This window comes from Porites lutea, chromosome 14, assembly GCF_958299795.1.
Source record: "Porites lutea chromosome 14, jaPorLute2.1, whole genome shotgun sequence".
NCBI lineage: Eukaryota > Metazoa > Cnidaria > Anthozoa > Scleractinia > Poritidae > Porites > Porites lutea.
The window spans coordinates 13,292,192-13,314,534 of NC_133214.1; the positions used below are offsets into that span (position 1 = coordinate 13,292,192).

General features: G+C 39.4%; 1 protein-coding gene across 1 annotated transcript; it reads left to right on the plus strand.

Annotated features, from left to right (window-relative positions):
• The first annotated feature begins 134 nt into the window (after window positions 1-134).
• LOC140924735 (puromycin-sensitive aminopeptidase-like) lies at window positions 135-22,003 on the plus strand. The gene is made up of 24 exons (XM_073374744.1): window positions 135-347; window positions 2,640-2,721; window positions 3,690-3,889; window positions 5,145-5,252; window positions 6,010-6,210; window positions 8,072-8,168; window positions 8,417-8,450; window positions 8,665-8,735; window positions 9,081-9,115; window positions 9,540-9,548; window positions 10,204-10,355; window positions 10,964-10,976; window positions 11,295-11,399; window positions 12,574-12,634; window positions 13,144-13,253; window positions 13,977-14,040; window positions 14,546-14,679; window positions 15,116-15,250; window positions 16,321-16,540; window positions 17,450-17,757; window positions 18,218-18,270; window positions 19,669-19,768; window positions 20,330-20,377; window positions 20,995-22,003. Exons 1-24 carry the CDS (start codon window positions 222-224, stop codon window positions 21,130-21,132), a joined length of 2,604 nt encoding a protein of 867 aa, XP_073230845.1. The 5' UTR covers window positions 135-221; the 3' UTR covers window positions 21,133-22,003.
• The last annotated feature ends 340 nt before the right edge of the window (window positions 22,004-22,343 follow it).

The window sequence follows — 22,343 nt, forward strand, 5'->3', positions numbered from 1 at the left end:
GTATCGGCTGTTCGGATATCCTCGTGTAATCTTCGTAACCATCTCTCTCTGCGGTCTTTCCTGATTCCCTATTCGGTCACATGCTATTGAAAAATCTCCAACTCGTGCAACTCACATTTGGTTTCGTTTCACTTTGTAGGGTAAACAATTTATTTCGTGTACTGCCGATTTCTTGCTGCTTTGAGACAACATCTTCAAAACGTTCCGCGATCATAAGAACCATGGCGACAACTAAGAAAGCTTTTGAGAGACTTCCAACCAACGTTGCTCCCAAGAATTATGCCCTGACTTTGCAACCAAATCTCACGGAATTCACCTTTACTGGCAAGGAAGTAATAGATGTGGAGGTAATGCAAAAAATTAATCCAGAATACATAAAATGCCGCTCTTTAACTTACGTTAGAATTTGATCGAGAAACTGTTAAGTTTGCCCACTGAAGCGCTGATGATGGTGAATTATTTCACTTTGCTTTAAAAATTACAGTTTCGATTTCATCACACTCCTCTGAAGAGGAGGTAGCGATGACTGTAGAATATCGTTGTAATTACATCTTTTTTTATCTATTTCAAATATTTTGGTCGGTTAATTTTTGAATTGGTAAGGGAGGGGGCAAGGGGTAAATATTTGCTGACTATGGACGTGTGCATCCTCGGAGACCCAGGGGCAGATAGTGGGGGCGAGGGAAAGTCTAAACGGGCGGAAAAATATGGCACGAAGAAAAGTAAAGAACGGCGAGAAGAGCACCTGGGGACAATGTCTTACCAGACCAGTTCCAAACGGTCGCCGCTGTTCTGACTTCTGATTGGTGCCAGAAAACTTTTGTGTTTTTCTGCCCAATCAGGAGGGAAAATTTTCACACTTTGTTAAAGCAAGCTTATTTTTTAACTATCAATATTATTATTATAATTATTATTGTTATTATTGTTATTGTTCCGAGCAAAGCAAGGTGTGAAGGAATTAAATATTATAATTTTGGTGTGCGGAACGTTGTACAGAACGATGTGTGGAATGAGCGAGGATCCTAAGCAGAGTGCGATTAGCTAGGCTTTGGTCAGTTGCCTAGCAACAAAGTCACGATGGCATCCCAATTGACGTCAGCAGCATGACGCTATTGTAAGCCTGCTTCGATTTATCTTTGGTCATAAAAAATCTTCCTTTCTATTGGTTTGGTATCTGAAGTTGGCTAGCCATGATGTCACGACTAAGCTCCTATTGACATCATTCAGTCTGATTTGGTGCATTTTTAGGTTTCCACAGTTTTTGCATCCGTTTTGGCAATCAAGAAATGATCCTGGCTAGAAATATTGACTGGAGAAGTATATTCCAGAAAACGTTGAAGTAATTTGGGCCAGTAGCTTCAAAATAAGAGTGAAAATTGAGATACAATCTGAGCAATTTTCAGTGTGTTTTATGTTTTGCGATATGTTTCTCTAGAATGTGTTTCAGTTTGGCTTTTAATCATCGAAACCTTATCTTTTTTCCCTGAAATCGTAGTTTGGAATTCATCTTATACTGTGGAAAACCCAATTTTATTAGTTTTTCCTGGTTTCCCTGCTGATGGATCAAAGTTTCAGTTCTGCACTATGGTCCAAAGTACAATAATTTTCATGTGAAATGACTGTCATGTTTATATTTTTTTTTTCTACATCTGGGGGCCGAAATAATGCTAAATATGCTTTTCAATACACTTTTTATATAACACCATACACAGTGTACAATATGCAAAAAAGAAGAAGAAGAAAATAAAAAAACAAAGCAGGCACCTTCCCGAGGAGCAAACTTGCTGGGTCACCCATCCAGTTCCTAACCCTGCCCGACAGAGCTTAACTTGAGTGGCACTACTGAAAAACCAAGTTTTGCGAGGGTTATTGTAAGATACGTATTTCTAGTTATTATTGTTCATGTCACTCAGCTTGATCTTCATGCTGGATAGATATTCAGAGGGCAAGCTACGACTTGCAGCCTTAGGCCTCCAGAACCCTTCTAAGCAATCTTGCAGTTCACAGAGCTGCGTTCTTTTATTATTATTATTATTATTATTATTATTATTATTATTATTATTATTATTATTTATCTTTTAGAGATTTTTCTTGTACAGTTCAAATCCCCTGCTAATGGACACCTTGGCTGGCAGATCCCTACCCTACTAGTTCACAAATGTCCTAGTAACATAAGCACGTGCACATGACATTTTTATCTTTCATTAGCCTGCGTAGCTGGCGGTATTGTGTGGGTGGGAGATAAAAGTTTTGGCGGCGGAGCTGTGTTCCAAAAAAAGGGAGTAGGGACAAGGCGGTTGAAATACTTGGGATCAGAGCTCTAAGGTGACAAAAGTGGGCGGCATTCGAAAAATAATGGTTCTCTCGCAGGCGGTATTTCTCACGGCTTTGCCGCTCATGACGGCTCTGCTGTCAAATCTCACTCGACTATATAACAATGGCTCCGCAGCCAAATCTCACTCGACTACTAAACAATACCGCCAGCTACGCAGGCTAACCTTTCATATGCAGGCTATGCTCCTTAGTGGATGCGTTTTTCTTTCTGGTCCCTAGGATTTCTGCTTGTGGAAGGTTTGGCTATACTTGTACTTGTACCGTGTATTTAGACTCTCGTTCTCTTTTATACAATCTTTAATAAGGTTTGTCAGGCAACAGACAAGGTGACAATGAACTGCTTGGATATCTCTGTCCAGTCAGCAAATTTCACTTCCGGTGGCTCAAGTAAGTTGATCAATTAATTTTTCCATTAATTATCAGGTTAATAGTAGCTATAAATTATTAATATGTAAACTATTTATTAAATTAAACTGATCACAAATAGATGAGCTTGGGAACTGGTGCCTTAAAAGTAAGTTGGGTGCCAGTTAATTTTTACTTTTCTATTGTTTTTGGGTATGGTAAGGTATGCTAATGAATTTAAAACAAGGGAAAAACAAAAGTTAACTGAAATAAAAAATTAACTGCAACAAATTAAATACATGTAACATCATATTCTTATTACACTACCAGAATAATAGGTATAATGATGATGATAATAATAATAATGGTATTAATAATAATTATAATGATTATAAAAATAATATTATAATACAGTTATTAACAACATTAATGAATGAGGCTGAGTTTTATTGGAAGAATTATGGAGATCAAGGAGGGTGTTATCTGAGATCTCCATTGATCAGAGGATGCGAAAGCCAAATTCAATAAATTGTTTTATTATTCATTTAAAAAAATTCCTTGTTTAAAAACAAGGTATGCTTACCTCCCTCTATGTTAAGTTCATCTTCGATAGTGGATGTTAATCAGTAAGTTTAGGAGATGAAGGGTTGTTCAGCTTCTGCAAGTACTCTCCAATCCAAATAGCAGATGTCATCTGTCAAGTTGTCTTTGTCCTTTTTTTTATGTTTTTAGCTAATAGTTCACCTATTTCTTCCTCGTGAAACAAGTGAAATGTTCTGCCATTTTTTACTCATTCCAAAAACAACTCAACCTCGTCCCCAGGTCTTCTTGGTTAACAGTTCAATAATCTAGCTATTTTGCTTAACCTATTGATGTCATTTTTCACATATCGCAAAACTTCTTCCAAATTTTTTGACAATAGTTATGATGAATTATGCATGGTATTTTAGCCAACCAGAAATGGAGAAATATTTTTGAATGAATAGTAATGAATTTTATTGTCTCTTCAGCTTTGAAAACTTCTGATATTAATTACAACAAAGAAGAAGAAACAGTTACCATCAGCTTTCCTTCCCCTCTTCCTCTGGGGAATGGCCAGCTATCCATTGATTTTACTGGGGAGTTAAATGACAAGATGAAGGGATTTTATAGGAGCAAATACACTGGCACAGATGGAAATGAAAAATACTGTGCTGTTACTCAGTTTGAAGTAAGTGAACTGAGAATGTACTTGAAAATTATTTTTTTAAGAGTACATTGCAAACACATTCTGTATATTTTGAAATAAGAGTTGAATTCAGAGTGAGTTAAATGGATGGGACACAGTTCAGTGGGGGATCCAGGGGAGGGGCCCCAGGGGGGCCTGCCCCCCTCTTATTTTTTGTCCAAAATGAGGCCCGAAGGGCTGAAAAAATTTTTTGGGAGACCAGCCCCCCCTGCTTATCTCAGGCTCTGGATGACCGCCCCCCCCTCTCCTTCAATATGAAGGTCTAGATCTGCCACTGCAGTTAATGTGTGTATCTGAAAGCATCATTATCTTCATGCTAGATTCATGAATAAGTACAACAGTCGATATTAATAATTTGCCCTAATGAATCAGGGTGCGAAGAAAATCATTTTTACAGCTTGCCATTCGGGCAAGCTAAAGCTAGCATTTACTAGCCCAGATGTCATTTCAACTAGCCCCAAAAACTTTTTGACTAGCAGAATTGATTTCACAGTTCTTTCTGTTCATTGAATTCCTCAAAAAACATCACTTGCCATTGGGCAAGTTAAAAACAGAATTCATTAGCCCGATAGCAAAATCCACTAGCCCTGGGCTATTGGACACTACTTTCTTTGCACGCTGTGAATAATTAGGGCTTAGGAGACAAAGGAAATGGAGAATCAACCTAGTTAAAAAATTTTGACCAGAATATAACTTTGACCCCCAACATACATGTATACATTGTACGACTATTGTGCATGTGGCTCAAATGGTACGCTGATTTCCATCCAGTCTTTTTGTCAAAGGAAAGTAGAATTGAAACTGGTTACATACAATCACATGTATATTTCTTAAACAAAGAAAATTTTGAAGTATAGCAGTGATAATGACATACATGTGTAGAGCAATAAAGTTGCTTTCAATCATTTTCATTTTCTGTCTGCATGGGTTCATTTTGTCACGTTATGGCTATGATCAATAACATTTGCATTGCTGGAAGAGGGAAGGATGATAATTATCAAATTGTGAAGTAATATGTCATACATAAGGTAAATTAAACTTAGTTGGGCATGAGCTAAACCTGGATTGGGTCAATCCCTGCTTGCATAAAGGACAAGCGTGATTTCCATTTTTTTTTTTAGCCCAGGATACAATGCAGAGTAATATGATTATAGAAATTGATCCAGGTTTTGTTATGTTGCATATTGTATCCGTTTTTTTAAATGCAGTGTTCCATACTTCCTTGTTTTCTTTTCAGCCAACAGATGCTCGGCGTGCATTTCCCTGTTGGGATGAGCCTGCACTCAAAGCAACTTTTGACATCACCTTGGTTGTGCCAAAAGACAGAGTGGCCTTATCAAACATGGTAAACTCTCAGTGGTAATATTCAATGTAATATTATGGCTGCTTCTAGAAGCATTTAATGCGTTTTGATTGTTGCATAAACAAAATGCTGAAGAGAGTAATAATGCTAACTTGCCTGAAGAGTGTGGTTTAATTTACCTGAGTTTAATGATCAGTTATTGTTGATCATTGATTGAAAAATATATTTAAGCAATGCAATAATATATTAATTTTGGAAAATGTCCTGTCAAGTATCATGAAAAAAATAGAAAAATATCGTTGACAGTAACATAAAAAAATGAGTTCTGTGCTGTCTTCTTTAATGGACTTGAAAATGTTTCCCCGGACTAATCAATTGATGACCGGCTTTTTTGATACATTAATTATTTTTATTTGTTTTTGTTGTGTGCTAAAATGTGGTTTAGTGGTTGTGCTTACATTAACTTTCCATTGATTTGTTTAAGGGTTTTGTTTCATATTTAGGAAATGATTGTCGGTAATATTAATGTTGTCCACAGTAATGAAACCTCAAAAGTTTATATTTCTCACAGTCTTTGACTTGCATGCTGGGGAAAATATATAAATGGAACACTTAATAAAGAAATTTTTTGATTCTAAAATGATCATTCAGTTGGGTCACTCTGATAGAGTATTAAATCTCAAGCAATTCCCAGTGCTTTGGGAACTTGATGCGAGTACCTAAATTTTGCCATTGACACCTTGCATTTCATGAACTTACACCTTTCTAATAACATCATTTGTATGTTTTAAACTTGCAGAATGTTATAGAAGAATCAAGTGTAGCTGAAGATGCCTCTCTTAAAATGTTAAAATATGCCCAGACCCCAATAATGTCCACATATTTGCTGGCATTTGTTGTTGGAGAGTTTGATTTTGTGGAAGGAAAAGATAGTGATGGCGTAAACATCAAAGTTTATACACCAAAGGGGAAATCTATCCAAGGACAGTTTGCTTTAGAGGTTAGTGGGTTAGATTATCGTTATTACATTTATGTATTTTTGTATAAAGAAATGTACTGATGTCAAAAAAATAGTATTGCCAATGCCACTGCCTCCACTACCTTCACCACCGCCACGACCTCGACTACCACCTCCACCACCACCATCAGCTCCACCTCTACCACCATGCACGACCACCACCTCCTCTTCCATCAAATACCAACACCACTTCAATCACCACTGCCTCTACCACTACCACCACCTAGCTTACCAGCTGTACTTCCACTACCATGACAACCATAACCACTACCACCTCCACTACATCACTACCACCACCATAACCACCACCTCCACCACCATCACTATGGCCTCAACCACCATTTTATCACTACTGCTTCTACCACCATAAATATTACCACCACTACCACCACCATGACCACTACCACCTCTGCCACCATCATTACTACCTCTACCACACCTCCACCACTACCATCACCACCACCACCACCATGACCACCACCACCGCTACCACCATGACCACCACCACCACTACCATCACCACCACCATGACCACCACCACCATCATTACTGCCTCCATCACGCCTCCACCACTACTGTCACCACCACCACGACCACCACCACCACTACCACCTCCGCCACCACAACCACCACCACCACCTCAACCTTGGTCGCTGGGAATAGCTAAGAACTGTTAGGAGGGTCTCTGACACTGAATAAAACATGGCAGAAGGTCACCTGATATCTACCACCTCCACTACATCACTACCACCACCATAACCACCACCTCCACCACCATCACTATGGCCTCAACCACCATTTTATCACTACTGCTTCTACCACCATAAATATTACCACCACTACCACCACCATGACCACTACCACCTCTGCCACCATCATTATTGCCTCTGCCACACCTCTACCACTACCATCACCACCACCACCACCACTACCACCTCCGCCACCATCATTACTGCCTCCACCACACCTCCACCACTACCATCACCACCACCATGACCACCACCACCACTACCACCTCGGCCACCGTCACTACTGCCTCCACCACACCTCCACCACTACCATGACCACCACCACCATCACTACCACATCCACCACCATCATTACTACCTCCATCACACCTCCACCACTACCATCACCATCACTATGACCACCACCACCACTGCCACCTTTGCCACCATCATTACTGCCTCCACCACACCTCCACCACTACCATCACCACCACCATGACCACCACCACCACTACCACCTTTGCCACCATCATTACTGCCTCCACCACACCAGCACCACTACCATCACCACCACCATGACCACCACCACCACTACCACATCCACCACCATCATTACTGCCTCCATCACGCCTCCACCACTACTGTCACCACCACCACGACCACCACCACCACGACCACCACCACCACTACCACCTCCGCCACCACAACCACCACCAGCACCTCCACCTTGGTCACTGGGAATAGCTAAGAACTGTTAGGAGGGTCTCTGACACTGAATAAAACATGGCAGAAGGTCACCTGATATCAGGCAATGAATTTGGCTAAAATTAAGACCAAGAGAACCATGTTGAACTGACAATAATAATGATAATTATGATAATGTTGAATAATGGTGACGATAATTAAAGAAGGGTTTTTTTTCTGAAGTTGTGTTTAGCTTTCAGCCCCACTTGTAGCCTCGTTCACATCACTAACTAAAATGTGATTGAAGGTTCTAAAGGTAACTGCAAGACACTGTATTGCAAAGCATTGTGGTGCATGTTGAAGGATGATGTAGATGATGATGGTTTGTTTAATTATTCGCAATTTTAAACCTACCTGTTTTTGTTTTGTAGGTTGCCCAAAAGACACTTCCTTTCTATAAAAATTACTTCAAAATTAGTTACCCTCTACCAAAGATGGATCTGATTGCTATCCCTGATTTTGCCGCTGGTAAGATGCTATGAATTGTTGCTGTGTGATGTACATTTACAGGGCTCAAAATGAAATTGGGACATACATTTGTACTGTTGCCGGTTGTGTTGAGTGGCCAAAGAATTAGTTTGGTCCCGTCTCTCTTCTGACCGGTGAGCATGCTTGCGTAACAAGCAAACACATTAAGTGAAAAAATGATGCTTGCGTGTCCATTGAATGTCTCAATTTTTGTTTATTAATTTTGATTTGTTTGGTTTCCTTTTTAGGGGCTATGGAAAACTGGGGACTGGTGACTTACAGGTGATCAGAATTGCTCCTGCAATTTTTAAAAAAAATAATATTAATAGCTGTTGCCCTTCATCCTAAAGTGGCACCCATTTTTCACTCTACAGCCCTTGAGGGAAAGCTGGTGAATGTATGTCACTATAAATTTGTTTCCATTAATAATATTTTTTGTATATACAAATGGTGCCTTTCATACTTCCTCTAAACAAAACTTTGTTTATTTCTTTAGGGAAACAGCCCTTCTTGTTGACCCTGAAAATTCATCGTCTGCAGCCAAACAATGGGTAGCATTGGTCGTTGGTGAGTTGGATTTTTTAAAATTTAATCATGTTTAAGTAGGCAGGTTTTCTTATGTAAAGCTGAGCAATGAAAATAGATATATTCAATAGTTTAAAATGAATTAACGAGGGGAAAATGAAAATTATCTGGAACAAAGTACATGTATCTGCAATGTAATATTCATGTTGCCCAGTAGTGGCTAAAGTTTAATGCATTTTGTCCAGTAGTAACAACTATAACAACAACAAAAACTTCATTTGGATTGTACCCAACGGTATAATTTTAACGTTTAACAAAGTAACACTGTTCTTAATTTTATTGTTTACATAATTTAACCCATCAAATTTATTACTTACTTTGCTTCAGGTCATGAAATAGCCCACCAGTGGTTTGGAAATCTGGTAAGTTAATGTTTTGGCTAAAATTATTGAACTGTTCCATTATTTTGGTGGAAATGAAAATATGTAGGCATGTACCTCTAAACCCTTGTATGGCGATCTTTGTGAAGAGGCTATTCGAAAGGTGCACACACAGACTGTTAAAATTTATAACGTCAGTCACTACTGTCAACAGCAGTCACTTTCCTATGGGCTACATGCCTTTGAACAGTCATTTATTTATTATCCTACCTACTGGTATTTATAATTATGACATGATGCCTGGGCTCAAACCATAAACCAGTCAAGTTATGGAAGCCAAGGATTAAAAATGTGATCATATGTGGAGAAGAGAATTTCCCTATTTACTCACAAAAAATCTTGTGAATTCTGCTTTATTTGTGTAGTATTATTGATATTCTTGCATCTCATTTGCTTTGATTTTCAGATAACCATGGTAAGAAATCCCATTGAACTTAAACTGCATCTTTTCACTGCATACGGCTTATGGCAAATGATTCAAGAGAAGTGATAGCCACAGTGTAAACATATGGATGTCTGTTGGCTGTAGTGGACAAGTTCCTATTTTTGTTTTCCCTGAAAATGTTTAATTGCCTGTTAGATTGTGACCTGATTCAGATGAATGGTACAGCTTGTATTAACCTAAGCAGTTATACCGGTATTGTACTTTTCTGGAGTGGGTACATGCATGTACATGTACTGGTTATTACGATGTACAAGGTGGTTCTGAGTTTTTTCTTCTCTGAATGAAATTCTTGAGTGTGACTATTCAAATGAAAGCTACCGAGCAGTACTTTCCTGTGCAGGTACTGATTATTATGCTGTACAAGTTGGTTATAACATTTGAGCAGCCTTTAAACAATACATGTACAATCCTCAAGTGTGACCATTCAAATAAAAGCTACTTAATAGCAGTATTTTCAAATCCCAAAGTACAGGGTGGTTTATAAACTTTTGACACTTTGATTAGTGACACAGTATAGGCTCAAACCATTACCTTCAGATCTGAACCCAGCAATTTTAGCCACTTAATCAAAGCACCATGCTTCATCAATATACAGGTAAAGAGCTGATTTTAAATCATTTTTCAGGAATGGTGGACTCACTTATGGCTGAATGAGGGATTTGCTTCCTGGATAGAATATCTTTGTGTAGATCATTGTTTTCCTGAGTGGGACATTTGGACTCAGTTTGTGACATCTGATTATTCTAGAGCCTTGGATCTCGATGCTTTGGCCAACAGGTATATGGCAGAGAGAGTTTCCAACAAATAAATAAAAAAAATGTTTTTGCCTCTAATTCTTGTCTCTATTATAGATTGATTTCTTATGCCACACTGTTGCATTATAGCAATAATGTTCAAACAATTTCCTTTGATTGACAATAAGGGCAGATGTACATATAGAGTAAATTACAATCATTGCGATGCAGGATGATAGGCGTTTGAAGCATGATTGTTAAGGTAGACTTCTGAGTTTTGTTTTCTAGGTTGCTTTCCATAGCAACCTTCATTAACCCTTTAGGTGCCAAGAATGACCAACATCAATTTTCTCCTAACAACATCAACGGATGAACAAGAGTAAAGGTTATGCGAATTACTCAATATTTGATTACCAAAGGGAGAATGCTTTGATCTTAAACCAAATTCTCTCAACTATTCTTAAAAGAAATGAATGGAGATTAGTCTGGAGAATTTGTAGGTGGATCTTGGGGCTTAAAGGGTTAATTATCCCTGATCGGAAAGCAGGTGAACCTTTTGAAAAAATCAATGTGTTGTTACAGCAACTTTATCATGTGCATTATTTTAACTTGCATTAATTTGTTGTTTTTGTTACATGTTTACTTCTCAAGTCATCCTATTGAGGTAAGAACATACAATACAACGGGTATTAATATTTATCAGTGTTTTAAAAGAATGAGCAAAATATGTTGTATTTATTAATCTCCTTTCATTAATGCACTGTAAGTTAACTGAGCATAAAAGAAAGCTTCATTTGCTACTCTAAATTTATGAATTTGTGTCTTTGAAGACAATGCGGTTGAACCTCTCTAGCTACAATGGCCACCTTGGGGACAGAAGAAAGTGGATATTCGCTTACTGCTCTTTACTAAAAAAACCGTAGAATTATCTATTCTGAAGATTTCATTATGACCTCTGGAATTTCAATATTATTGAATGTAGGTACCAGTGGGACATCCTGGTGAAATAGATGAGATTTTTGATGCTATTTCTTACAGCAAGGGAGCTTCTGTTATTAGGATGTTGCATGAATTTGTAGGAGAAAAGGTTTGTGCAATGTAACAGTTTCAGTTTGAACGATTTACCATATTTCCTTTAATAATGGCTGGGAGCGATTATAGTGTTATTTTTTGGCAATTATTTCTAATATTGCGCTCTGGAAGTCGTGCCCTAAATATTTTATTTTATTATTCCTTAAAATCAAAATATGATCACATTAAATAAACTGAACATGGGCTTTTTAAGTGTTCCAAATTTGGTTACTTAATTAATTTTCAAAGTTGGTATCCTCAGCGTCAGAGCTTGAATTGTCACGGATCAGTGTTGCTGGATTAGAATCCATTTCAACTTGACAGGGAGGGGATAAAAGAAAAAAAAGATGGCGAGGGATTGGGGGGAGGAGGGTGATTAATCGAGGAACTGCTATTATTTGAGGAAAAACGGTATTCGGTAATGATGACTTTACTATTTTGTCTACGATTTTATTTTTTATTTTTTATTTTAACAACTTCTTCCTGCTAAGGAACAGTCTATTATAGCTGATTCAATAGAGATTCAGGGTTCTCATTAAGTGCTGGCAATGGGTTAAAAAAAAAAAACGGCTACTTGGAGGGTTGAGCCATCTACTTTTGGGTGAAATAGGGTAAAAGAGAGAGTGAAAGCCTGAAAATTCATTGCCTACAGCACTGAGTTAAACCAAGATGCTCGATTTCACATCCCAGCTGTCTACTTTAAAACTTAGTGAGAACCCTGGAGATTGCTTTGGGAATTGGCAATTATTAGACTACGAGTAGTCCCCCATTTTTCCTCAGGGATGGTAGAGCGAGCGAAAATCACCCCACGCGAGAAAAGGCTCTCTCCCCGCCGCGTGTCGCCTTTTCTCGCGTGGGGTGATTTTCACGCGCGCTCGCATTTCGCTCGCTCTTCTATCCCTGAGGAAAAATGGGGGGACTACTCGTAGTCTAGGGAATTATACACTGGGAAGCTAGTTGCAGTTATAGCAGTTCCATATGCCTAAATACCCAAATTCCAATGACCAATTACCAAAGCAAACTGTATTGAATTCAGTGTATCTATATACCGGTAGGTGTTGCTGCTTGTCAGTGATTCTCACAGCTGATTGGCTTTTTCCTTGAAATATAGTAACCGTCCAAACTAGCCTGGGCAATAGTTTTCTGAGTTTTGCTGTAATTCATGTACTGTGCTTGTCATTATTTTGTAGGCATTCAGAGAAGGACTAGCATACCATTTAGATAAATTCAAGTACAGCAATGCTACAACAGGTAATATTTTTTTTACGTTTTTATTACTCTACTTATTTGCACGACCATCAAGTTTGATTCCAGAAGTTGACTTTTTCATTCTGTCTTCTCTTCACCTCACTTGTGTTGCTTTCCTTTGCCCTGTTTTCTCTTTTGCCGGGCATTCACTAAGATTTTCGTTTTGGTGTGACGGTCAGAGAAATTTTTGTGCATACTTTTAGGATGTATGAAATTAGTTTGATTGGTGGTGCAGGTGGGTAGTGGAACAAGATTTTCAGGAAACCATTTCATTTTTTTTTTCTTGTGTGTGGGTGTTTTTCTCTGGCCTATTTGACTGTGTCTCATTTAGGTATCGTTAAGATCTTTTCGACTTTTACCAGTTACATTAAGATGACAAAGGTATCTGTTCTGTTAAAACGGATGACATCACAAGCAGTACAAGACGTGGTTCTAATCGCGCACTTCAGTTTTGAACTGGTTTAAGGTCATTGCCATAAAACTTTGTTGAATTTTTTGCCTTGACTTTTCAGAGGACTTGTGGGCTAGCTTAGAACATGCCAGTTCTAAGCCGGTAGGTGCTGTCATGGAGACATGGACCAAACAGATGGGGTTTCCTGTGCTATCTGTCTCAGCAGAACAGGTGATGAATGTGTGACTATAAAGTTATATGTACTAGAATAATGTAGTGTTCAATGTCTATTGTGACAATAGGCACACCGAGCCAGACATTTTGACACTGTGAAGAAAGAGTCAAAGTAGCGTACGTATGCGGTGCAATCGTTTGGGCAAGGAAAGATTTGGCAGAGGAGCTGCGACAACCTCGCCTCCAGGGCTTGTCCCTTTAAAAATGGGAGGAGCGGGAAAAGGCCCTAGCATCGGCTGGTCACGTGTCTGGCGTAATTATTTCTGGGAATGTAGGAATGTTGTTTTTCAAAAACAATAGGCGGGAAAATTTTTGCAACCCGGTGTTTTTCCCGCCTATTCCATTTTCTAAGGGAAAAGCCCAGCAGACGAGGTTGGAGCTGCGAAGCCGTGCGGAGAATGGAATCCTTCTTACGGCCGGCGAAGCCGCGAGGATAGGCGCTTTGCAGCCAAAACTCTAGCACGCGCAAAAACAATTCCGCTTGTCTGCTATACTAGGCTCAGTAGAGTCAAAGTGACGCTTTGTTACAGGATTTCAAATTTGTTCTTGCCTCTGTTCTGAATTGTTTTCAGTTATTTGTTTTCAAAGATATTTCTTCTTGGTTGGAAGCTTCATCCACACGATTCCCTAATATTATATCATACCTTAAATTCAGCGAAAATTTTTCAAAAAATAATACGCACGAATATTAGGTAATTTTGTTTTTTATTTGTTTCATAGAAAGCAGATTCTAGAGAAGTCACCATCTCACAGGATAAATTCTTTGCTGATGGAGTTAGTCAAGGTAGTTAAGTCAATGGGTCGTTTTTAGTGAGCATGCGAGAAATTTTCTTCAGGGGGAAAGGGTGACTCTGTCAATTATGGTCATTCTCCAATCTCAGCAGTCAGTTCTTTTACGAACATCCAACTTTTACTGCAATTTTTGTCGGGTCCAATCTATTTACAAAATTGTCTAAGTTCTACTGATGAGGTGACCGGTCGTTTCGCCTACTCGTCGTTTCGTTAACGTCCCGTTTGCGAACTTCTTAAGTCGTTTTCCTTACGAAACAAAACGGGCGCTATACGCGTTGAAACCTCGTACTTTCAGCCATTACATAAAAAAGTTAATGTGTACAGTCTGTATACCCCAGTCTTTAGGCTACTGATGGCAAAAGAAGTTGGGGAACTGACCTAAGACTTTCACGAAGAGGACGTTGGAGAAACGATCGTAAATCAACTGATTGTAACATATTGAGGGTAATGATAACTGGTTTGAGGTATGTTTCGTTTTTCCTGTTGGGGGAAATTAGGTTCTTATCACTGGCAAGTCCCCGTCAGTGTATCATCAAGTGCTAATCCCAAAGAGGCTATAGCAAGTACGTTACTGGATCAAAAATCCTGTACTCTGACTTTAAATGGAGTCAAACCGGATCAGTGGATTAAGGTGAGTCCTTATAGTGATCGTAAGGGAATTTCTCCTGATAATGAAACATTTAAGTTAGGAGAAAAGAGGAAGTGATCAGCAAAGATCCAAAGAGGTTGTAAGGTTTTCGGTCCGTTTTCATTACAGCTCTCCCACCAAGTGGCCGCCAATTATGTCATACTTCTCATCTGTCATTCTCTTAGTGGAACTGTTTACCCAACTTTACACAGTGTTACCTCATCTCAGTCATTTAAATGTGGCTCATTCCTGACATTTATAACATTATAAACTCTAGTCACCATTATGACTAAAGAGAAAGAGCTGAGCTGATCATATTCCATTGTCTTACATATCCCCCTGCAAGAAAAATAACAACAACAAGAATTAAAGAATTTTTTTTGTATAACTCAAGCTAAATAGTACAAGACAACTTCTTTTGTGCTTCTTTTTTCCCCAGTTAAACCCAGGTCAAGTTGGTTTTTATCGAGTGCAGTACTCGTCTGCCATGTTGGAACTTCTTCTTCCGGCCATCCGAGATAACAGTCTTCCACCAAGAGACAGATTAGGACTGCAGAGCGATCTCTTTGCTCTGGTAAAACATCAGCAATTTTTGCGTCTTTAGAATACCGTATTTAATTCATTCAATGAAATCCCGGGCGCTTGTAAAATTTTCTGCGTTTCCGATGTCCGGCGAAATCCAAACTGTGATCAGATACCGTATTTCCTTATTTCATTGAATACGCATCGCGGCGCTTACTTAGAATTTCTGCGAAAAGTATGGTTGCTTATTGGGAAGAGGACGCATAATCGAGGGAAGCGGGTTATTTTAATTTAATAAAAGACAGTTCTGCTGTTGTTAGTCAAATGCACCTTAATCCCATTATACAGTTTACTCAGAGTTATCAAGAAAGTGGAAGTCGAAACAGGTTTTCCTGGTATCCCTACTATTAAAGAACGTGAAGGGAAGGGGCGCTTATTCGAGGGAGCTTCGATATTTTGGCTTAAGGAGGGGGCGCTTATTTTGGGGTCCTGGGAGGGCGCTTATTCGAAGAAATACGGTATCACAGACTCGTTTTGTAGCTCATGGTTCGATAGTAATTAAATTAAACATCAGCATATGATGTATGTCCGGCAACTTTTCCGGTTTGCCCGCTTAAAGTGGTGACGTGCTCGAACAAAAGTCCTATCAGGCAGAAACGAAAAAATATTACTATAGCTGGCATGAGTAGTGTGTGATGGACGAAATGTGTGAAATGAAACGCTGTTGTTGACTTTCGCACGGAAACGCTTGCTACGCGCTAGCGTAGCACACACCTGGGGCCGGTTGCTCGAAGCCTGGTTAGCGCTAACCGTTGGTTAAGAGGTATCAAAATGTATAGGTTTCCATGGTATTTAACGCTGGTTAGCACTAACCATGCTTCGAGCAACCCGGGCCTGAAAGTAATATCCTTGTAAGAAATAACGGAGCGCGCGAGGGAAACACGCGAGAGGAGTGGCGCCTTTCTACACGCGTGCTTCCGTTTCGTTCCCCATTCTTTCCTGTGCCCGCCTCATATCACTGTCAAGCACCTGCTACGCGATGATAAAGGCTGTAGGTGGTAAAAAAAAAAAAATAGCACATTCACGCTTCTTCGTTTTTGTTTTATTTTTCTTTTGGTTTAGTGCCGTGCCGGGCTGATATCAGGTCCTGATGTTCTCAAAGTTGTAGAAGCATTTAGTAAGGAGACAAACTTCACCGTGTGGAGTGATCTCATTAGTAACATGGGTGGTATTGGGGTGATTCTTCAATATTGTGACTGCTATCCTAACTTCAAAGCATTCTGTATTGAGCTGTATCAACCAATTGGCAACAAGCTTGGATGGGATCCTGTTGAAGGAGAGGGTAGGTGCAGAGTAAATCTTAGATTTCAGTTTGTATGTAAAGCACACTCTTAGGGCTTTGTCACGCTTTTCTTCCTATTGCGTGACGAGTCAAAAGAACGTCTGCGCGGGAAGCTAGGATTTCATCCTCAGACTCAAAAGTTAGAACCACCTTAAACAGCATAATAGACAGTACCACAGGAAAGTGCTGTTATGTAGCTCTCTTTTAAATGGGTATGTTGTAGTTCATTTTCTTATCTGAGGTAATCATTATTTTCCCTTTGTTTCAACTTCATTACCATACCCAAAAACAAAGAAGCAAGAATTACCTGAGATAAAAAATTAACTACCACAGATACACTGTTAATTAAGGATTTCATACACAGATTGAAACACTTAGGAACCACTTTGTTCAGCATAATAAACTGTACCATAGGAAAGTACTGCTCAGTAGCTTTCATTTGAATGGTAACACTAGGATTTCATCCACAGACTCAAAAGTTAAAACCCCCTTGTACAGCATAATAAACTGTACCACAGAAAAAGTACTGCTCAGTCACACTTTAGGATTTTATCCCCAAACTGAATGGTTAGGACAACCCCGTGGAGCGTAATAGGCAGTACCGCAGGAACGTACTGCTCAGTAACCTTGTTGGTCACACACTTATGGATTTCACAGGTGACAGACTCAAAGATTATAATGTCCTGTTGTAGAATGAAAAGACAGAATGAAACGAAGCGGACAAGAGGACAACAAAAGTGTTCCCTTCACATCATTTATTAATATATTAACAGATTGACTATTAGACTAACTCCCTAAACTAGTGAGTCGCATCTAAGCCACTGTGAATTAGCTGCAGTAATCCTGCAATAATATGGTTAATCTGTCATTTGATTTGTTTATGATTGTGATATTTACATTTCCATTTAGGACATCTTGATGCTCTTCTTCGTGGTCTGGTAATCGGGCGTTTGGGAACCTACGGCCATGAGGCTACTGTAGCTGAGGCTCGCAAGAGATTTGAAGCCCATTGTAATGGTGAAGCCACGATTCCTGCAGACCTGAGATCAGCGGTTTACAGTACAGTTCTTAAGAATGGTGATGCTAGCTCACTGGAGGCCATGATGAAACTGTTCAAAAAAGCTGATTTACATGAAGAGAGAGTGCGACTTATGAGAACCATGGGAACTGTAACTCAACCTGAACTGATCAAGAAAGTCTTGGATTTCTCCTTGTCGGTGAGTGGGCTGAAAATTTGAATTTTGGACATAAAACCGGAGCGTTTCGCAGGGACAAAATCATGTACAGCACGCACACATTGACGTAGGGATATGCTTTTGGGACAAGCAGAGGGGCAAGGTCACGTGCAGTACACAAACAGGGACATGAAACGGGGACGTGCAGCAAGGACATAATTACATGTAGCACACAGAGGGACATGTTACAGGGACAATTAGGTGGGACAAATCACGTGCAGCAGGCACTCAGGGACATAAAAACCAAGAACAATTATCAGAAACCAAATCAGTACTTAAACAGAGACATGAAACATGGGCGTGTGGCAGAGATTAAACTATAGTTGTACACACTCGGGAACATAAACCAGGGACGTGTAGCTAGTCTGTGCTTGAATCATCTCAGTTAATTAATTTATTAAATTATGTTGTTTGTCGAGTGTTAAGCCCACTTTTCTTGTAGGACGAAGTTCGTTCCCAGGACACTGTGTTTGTGATCGCGGGCGTCACCGGAAGGTCAGTGATGTCTCTTCGTTATTATATTTTCAAATTGATGTTTTCAGTGTGATGTAGCGGTTTTTTGACTGAAATAAAACAAATTTGCTTTTATTTTTGCCAAGCTGTAAGGAAAAATGAAATGTTAATGTAATTACCTCAGTACTGTTGCGGTTACAGGCAGCTATGGACTTATCCTAAGCTAATAGCCTCTGCTATTCCATTCCAGTATCATTTATCAGAGAGCTTTAGATTTGAGAACGAGGAAGAGTACGACTAAGAGATTTAACTTAAAGTTTTCTCGCGTATTATCGAAAAGTATTTGACCCGGAAAGCTTCATTGAAAAATTAGTGCAGTTACTTTTATTGGAGAAGGTTTAGTCCTTTCCCGGTTGCAAAATGATTTAACATCTAAAATTTGATAACTTGTTCCCGCCACTCAATATTCTCGCGAAACCTCGTAGTAGAATAACGACAACTATCACGTTTTCCCGCCAAAGTGACGTTGGTTCACGTGAGAGCACTACGTAGTACTGAGAAACGCTCGTCCTCGTCCTCGTCTCAGAATCAGCAGTGAGTATAGTAGGGACTGAATAAACGGGTTTTCTCGAAGTGGAATTCCAATCTTTCAAATCCCATTATCTCAAGCCTATTGTATCTATTTAACAAATAGACTTCATGTTGCGTGCGTCCGTTCAGTAATAGATCACAGATGACGTCAAACATCGGTGATACACGTGTGCCACGTCTTTGTTTTTACCACATTTTGACGTCATCTGTGATCTAGACGCAAGGTAACATGGAATCTATTTGTTAAATAGATCATGGGCAATTACCTATCACGGTGCGTACATTCACATCATTGTATAATGCATAAGAAATACACAAAAGGAAGGTAATGGGAATCCGGTGCATTTTATCAATGACATCAGGACAGAAGGCCATGACGTCATTTGCGTTAATGTTTTCCACTTCAAACTAATGAGATTTCACTTCAAAAATCAGATACTTTGGTCCCCATTGTACTATTAAAGAAAAAATAACTATACTGTATGTATATATACACAAATTCAAGTTTAAAAGTAATTTGACAGTTGTTTTTTCGTTCCTTTTGTCGTTGTTGTCACGATGCTCGACTCCTTACTCATTATTCGATGACTGATGTTAGATCCTGGATTTGCGCAAAAATCGGGTTTCAGGAAAGGAGACTAAAGTTTACTCCAAGCTGTACACTGTCAATGTACATTTAAACTGTACGGCTGGCCTTTTCTAACTAGTCTGCGAAAACATCCGTTTCTCCTCGCTCTTCGCCGCTAGTGACGTCTCGCGCGAAACGTCCCCAGCGGCGAAGAGCGAGGAGAAACGAATGTTTTCGCAGGCTATTTTCTAACATCCTTTTTCTTTTAATGTGTAATTTAGCGTGCAGGGACGTGAACTAGCGTGGAAATTTGTCCAGGACAACTGGGTTGAACTGTATAATCGCTATGAAGGCGGATTTTTATTGTCTCGACTAATCAAGGTACAGTATATCGACACTTCCTGACCCATTTTTTTCTTGGGAATTGAAAATTCTGCAACTTTTTCTTGAGTGATCATAGATTACAAGTTGTCCCTTTCCACGGGAAAAATAAGGTCAACAAAATTTGCCGCCAGCGCGAGTGAAAATCACGCTACGCGCGCACTGGCTAATTTCTCTCGCTCTATCAACCCTCCAGCACCGAGTCACTACTCACCACTAAGCCTTGGGATGCCTGTGGAGGACTGTGCAGCTTTTCATTTATTGCTGTTATAAGACGTCAAATGTGAGATATCAAAACATCAACTACAACTCGTCACCTCTTAATTTTAATCGCGAATACTCAAATCCATATTACCTCCTTTTGAAAATGGTAAGACCCGCAGAGTTCTTGTTGGAATCAATTCTTGTTGAAGGGAATTGTACATAAAGCCGGAGTTGAACTTCGCTGGTGCCGACGGCTATTGAAGTCTTCCACCAAATTATTTCTCCCCTTCTTGTATAACTACTGTAACTTAAAAGAGTGTTCAAGTTTTGTCATGTGAAATTCTTTTTCATTTGCAGTCTACCACGGAAAACTTTGTCACAGAACAGTCCGCTAAAGATGTTGAGGTAAGGGAATTCTTAAAATTAACTTCTCACCATTTGCGTTTGAAGTTTTCGGTACACATTTTAGAACTGCGGAATAGGACAATCCAATACGCTATCTTGCACGACACTTTCTACTCGAAATGAGAAACCCTGTTGCTGAATAGTTTTCAACTGATGCATTTGACAGATCAGAGGTTTGCTTAAAGCTCATTTCTTTGCCGCAAATTTTTAGTAGATCCTGAAATTTCAATCGCACTTTCTTGTCTTCGTCAATTCATTTCCGAACTGGTTTCTCTTCCTAATTCTAATGTCGAAAGTAGTCAATTCAGTCTCGTCTGAATATTTTACTCTCGACTCCAGATCCAGCGTTTTTATTTTTAGGGTCTTTTCTTCCCCTGACCCCCGCCTCTTCCGCCGAGGCCCCCTTGTGTCGAAGGGAAGCTGGAGAGTGGAAAATGAGAGCGCGCGGGAAACGATGGGAAGGGAAAAGAGAGCAAGGGTACCGCGCACTTGCTGGCATTTTTTATCCCAAAATTCTCCAAATCTTAACTCACTTATCCTTCCAAATTTTTTCATCGCCTCAGTTATCTGTAACTTATTTGTAAATCTGGTAACAAAAGGTTTTCTTTTTTTACCAGGAATTTTTCTCCAAACGCTCCGTCCCTGCTGCAGAAAGGACCATTCAACAATCTTTGGAAAATATCCGCTTGAACTGCACGTGGCTATCACGTGAATCCAACAAGATCAGCACGTGGCTGAAGGAGAAAGGATATTAGGAAACTGCTGAGAATTTAATTTAGGCCTCTTTCCATTTTTTTTTTAAAGAGAAAACACTTTAGGAACGTTAAATTAACTTTTGCGAAACAGATTGACTTAAACTCGGTCATTAAAAATGCTCTCTAGATGAATAAGATGCAGTTTCTGTTCTCATATCCTATAAATGAAAACAAATCAACTTCTCGCTGTAGTTCATGTGACCTTTTCTAGCCTGTGATGCGACGTTTTTCTTTTCTCTCTTTTTTTTTAAGAAGAGAGGGAAAAGAGAACCGTCCCACGAAAGGCATAACAAATATACAGGGAGTGCATGATCGCAGGCTAGATGTTCGCAAAAGATTTGTTCCTTTGACTTTTTAGAAATGAAGAGTGCAGGCGAGCATTTTGCTCTCTCGGCGTTGTAAGTCCAGCTTTGCAATGCTAGTGTACTATCTTCATGCAGGATCGTTTATTAGTCATCTTAGAAAGCCCTTCAAATTTTGAAAAACTTAAATGACAAACAGAACGTGCACAGTTTGAAATTCACCTCACCTTCATTCTTCAGAATATAGAGCAAGTATGATAAACCACTTATTGTCAGTGGTTTCCTAACAAAATATTTCAGTCGATAATGAAGTCAAGTGATAACGTTTTGTCGCTGCTGAGCCTGCGGACTAAAAGTAGGACTTTTCAAAAGACTTCTTTGACACGACTTTTGCTTAGTTTTTCCAGGAGTGAGGGATTTACTGAAGATAAAGGGAACAACGTTTTTGTTAACTTATTCGCGCATGTATTTGTTCCCCATACATTGCTCCCTCGTGACTCCGAAGAGTTAAACCTAGTTCTGATTCTAACTCGTTAGAGAATAAAATGTCACTTGACTTATTAATCATATTTTGGCGTTTTGTGTTTTAATATTCTGTCGCCTCACTTTGGAAGGATGTCTGTAAAACCAAGAACAGGCCCGGAACACCCCCAGAAGGTAAGGATGCTCTTGGGTTTTCCAGTCTGTCAAGGGGTGTTCCGGGCCTGTTCCTTGTTTTACAGACACCCATTGTGAATGTCTTGTAATCCTTCCCATAAATAACGCCCTATGTATTGAAATACAGTTTAACCTCCATGTATGACAACTTCTCGTATGCGACCACCTATCTAACACGCCAAACTTTGGAAAAGAAAAGTGAAATTGCCGTGAGACGGGACATACGGTTTTTCATTCATATCCGAGAGGACA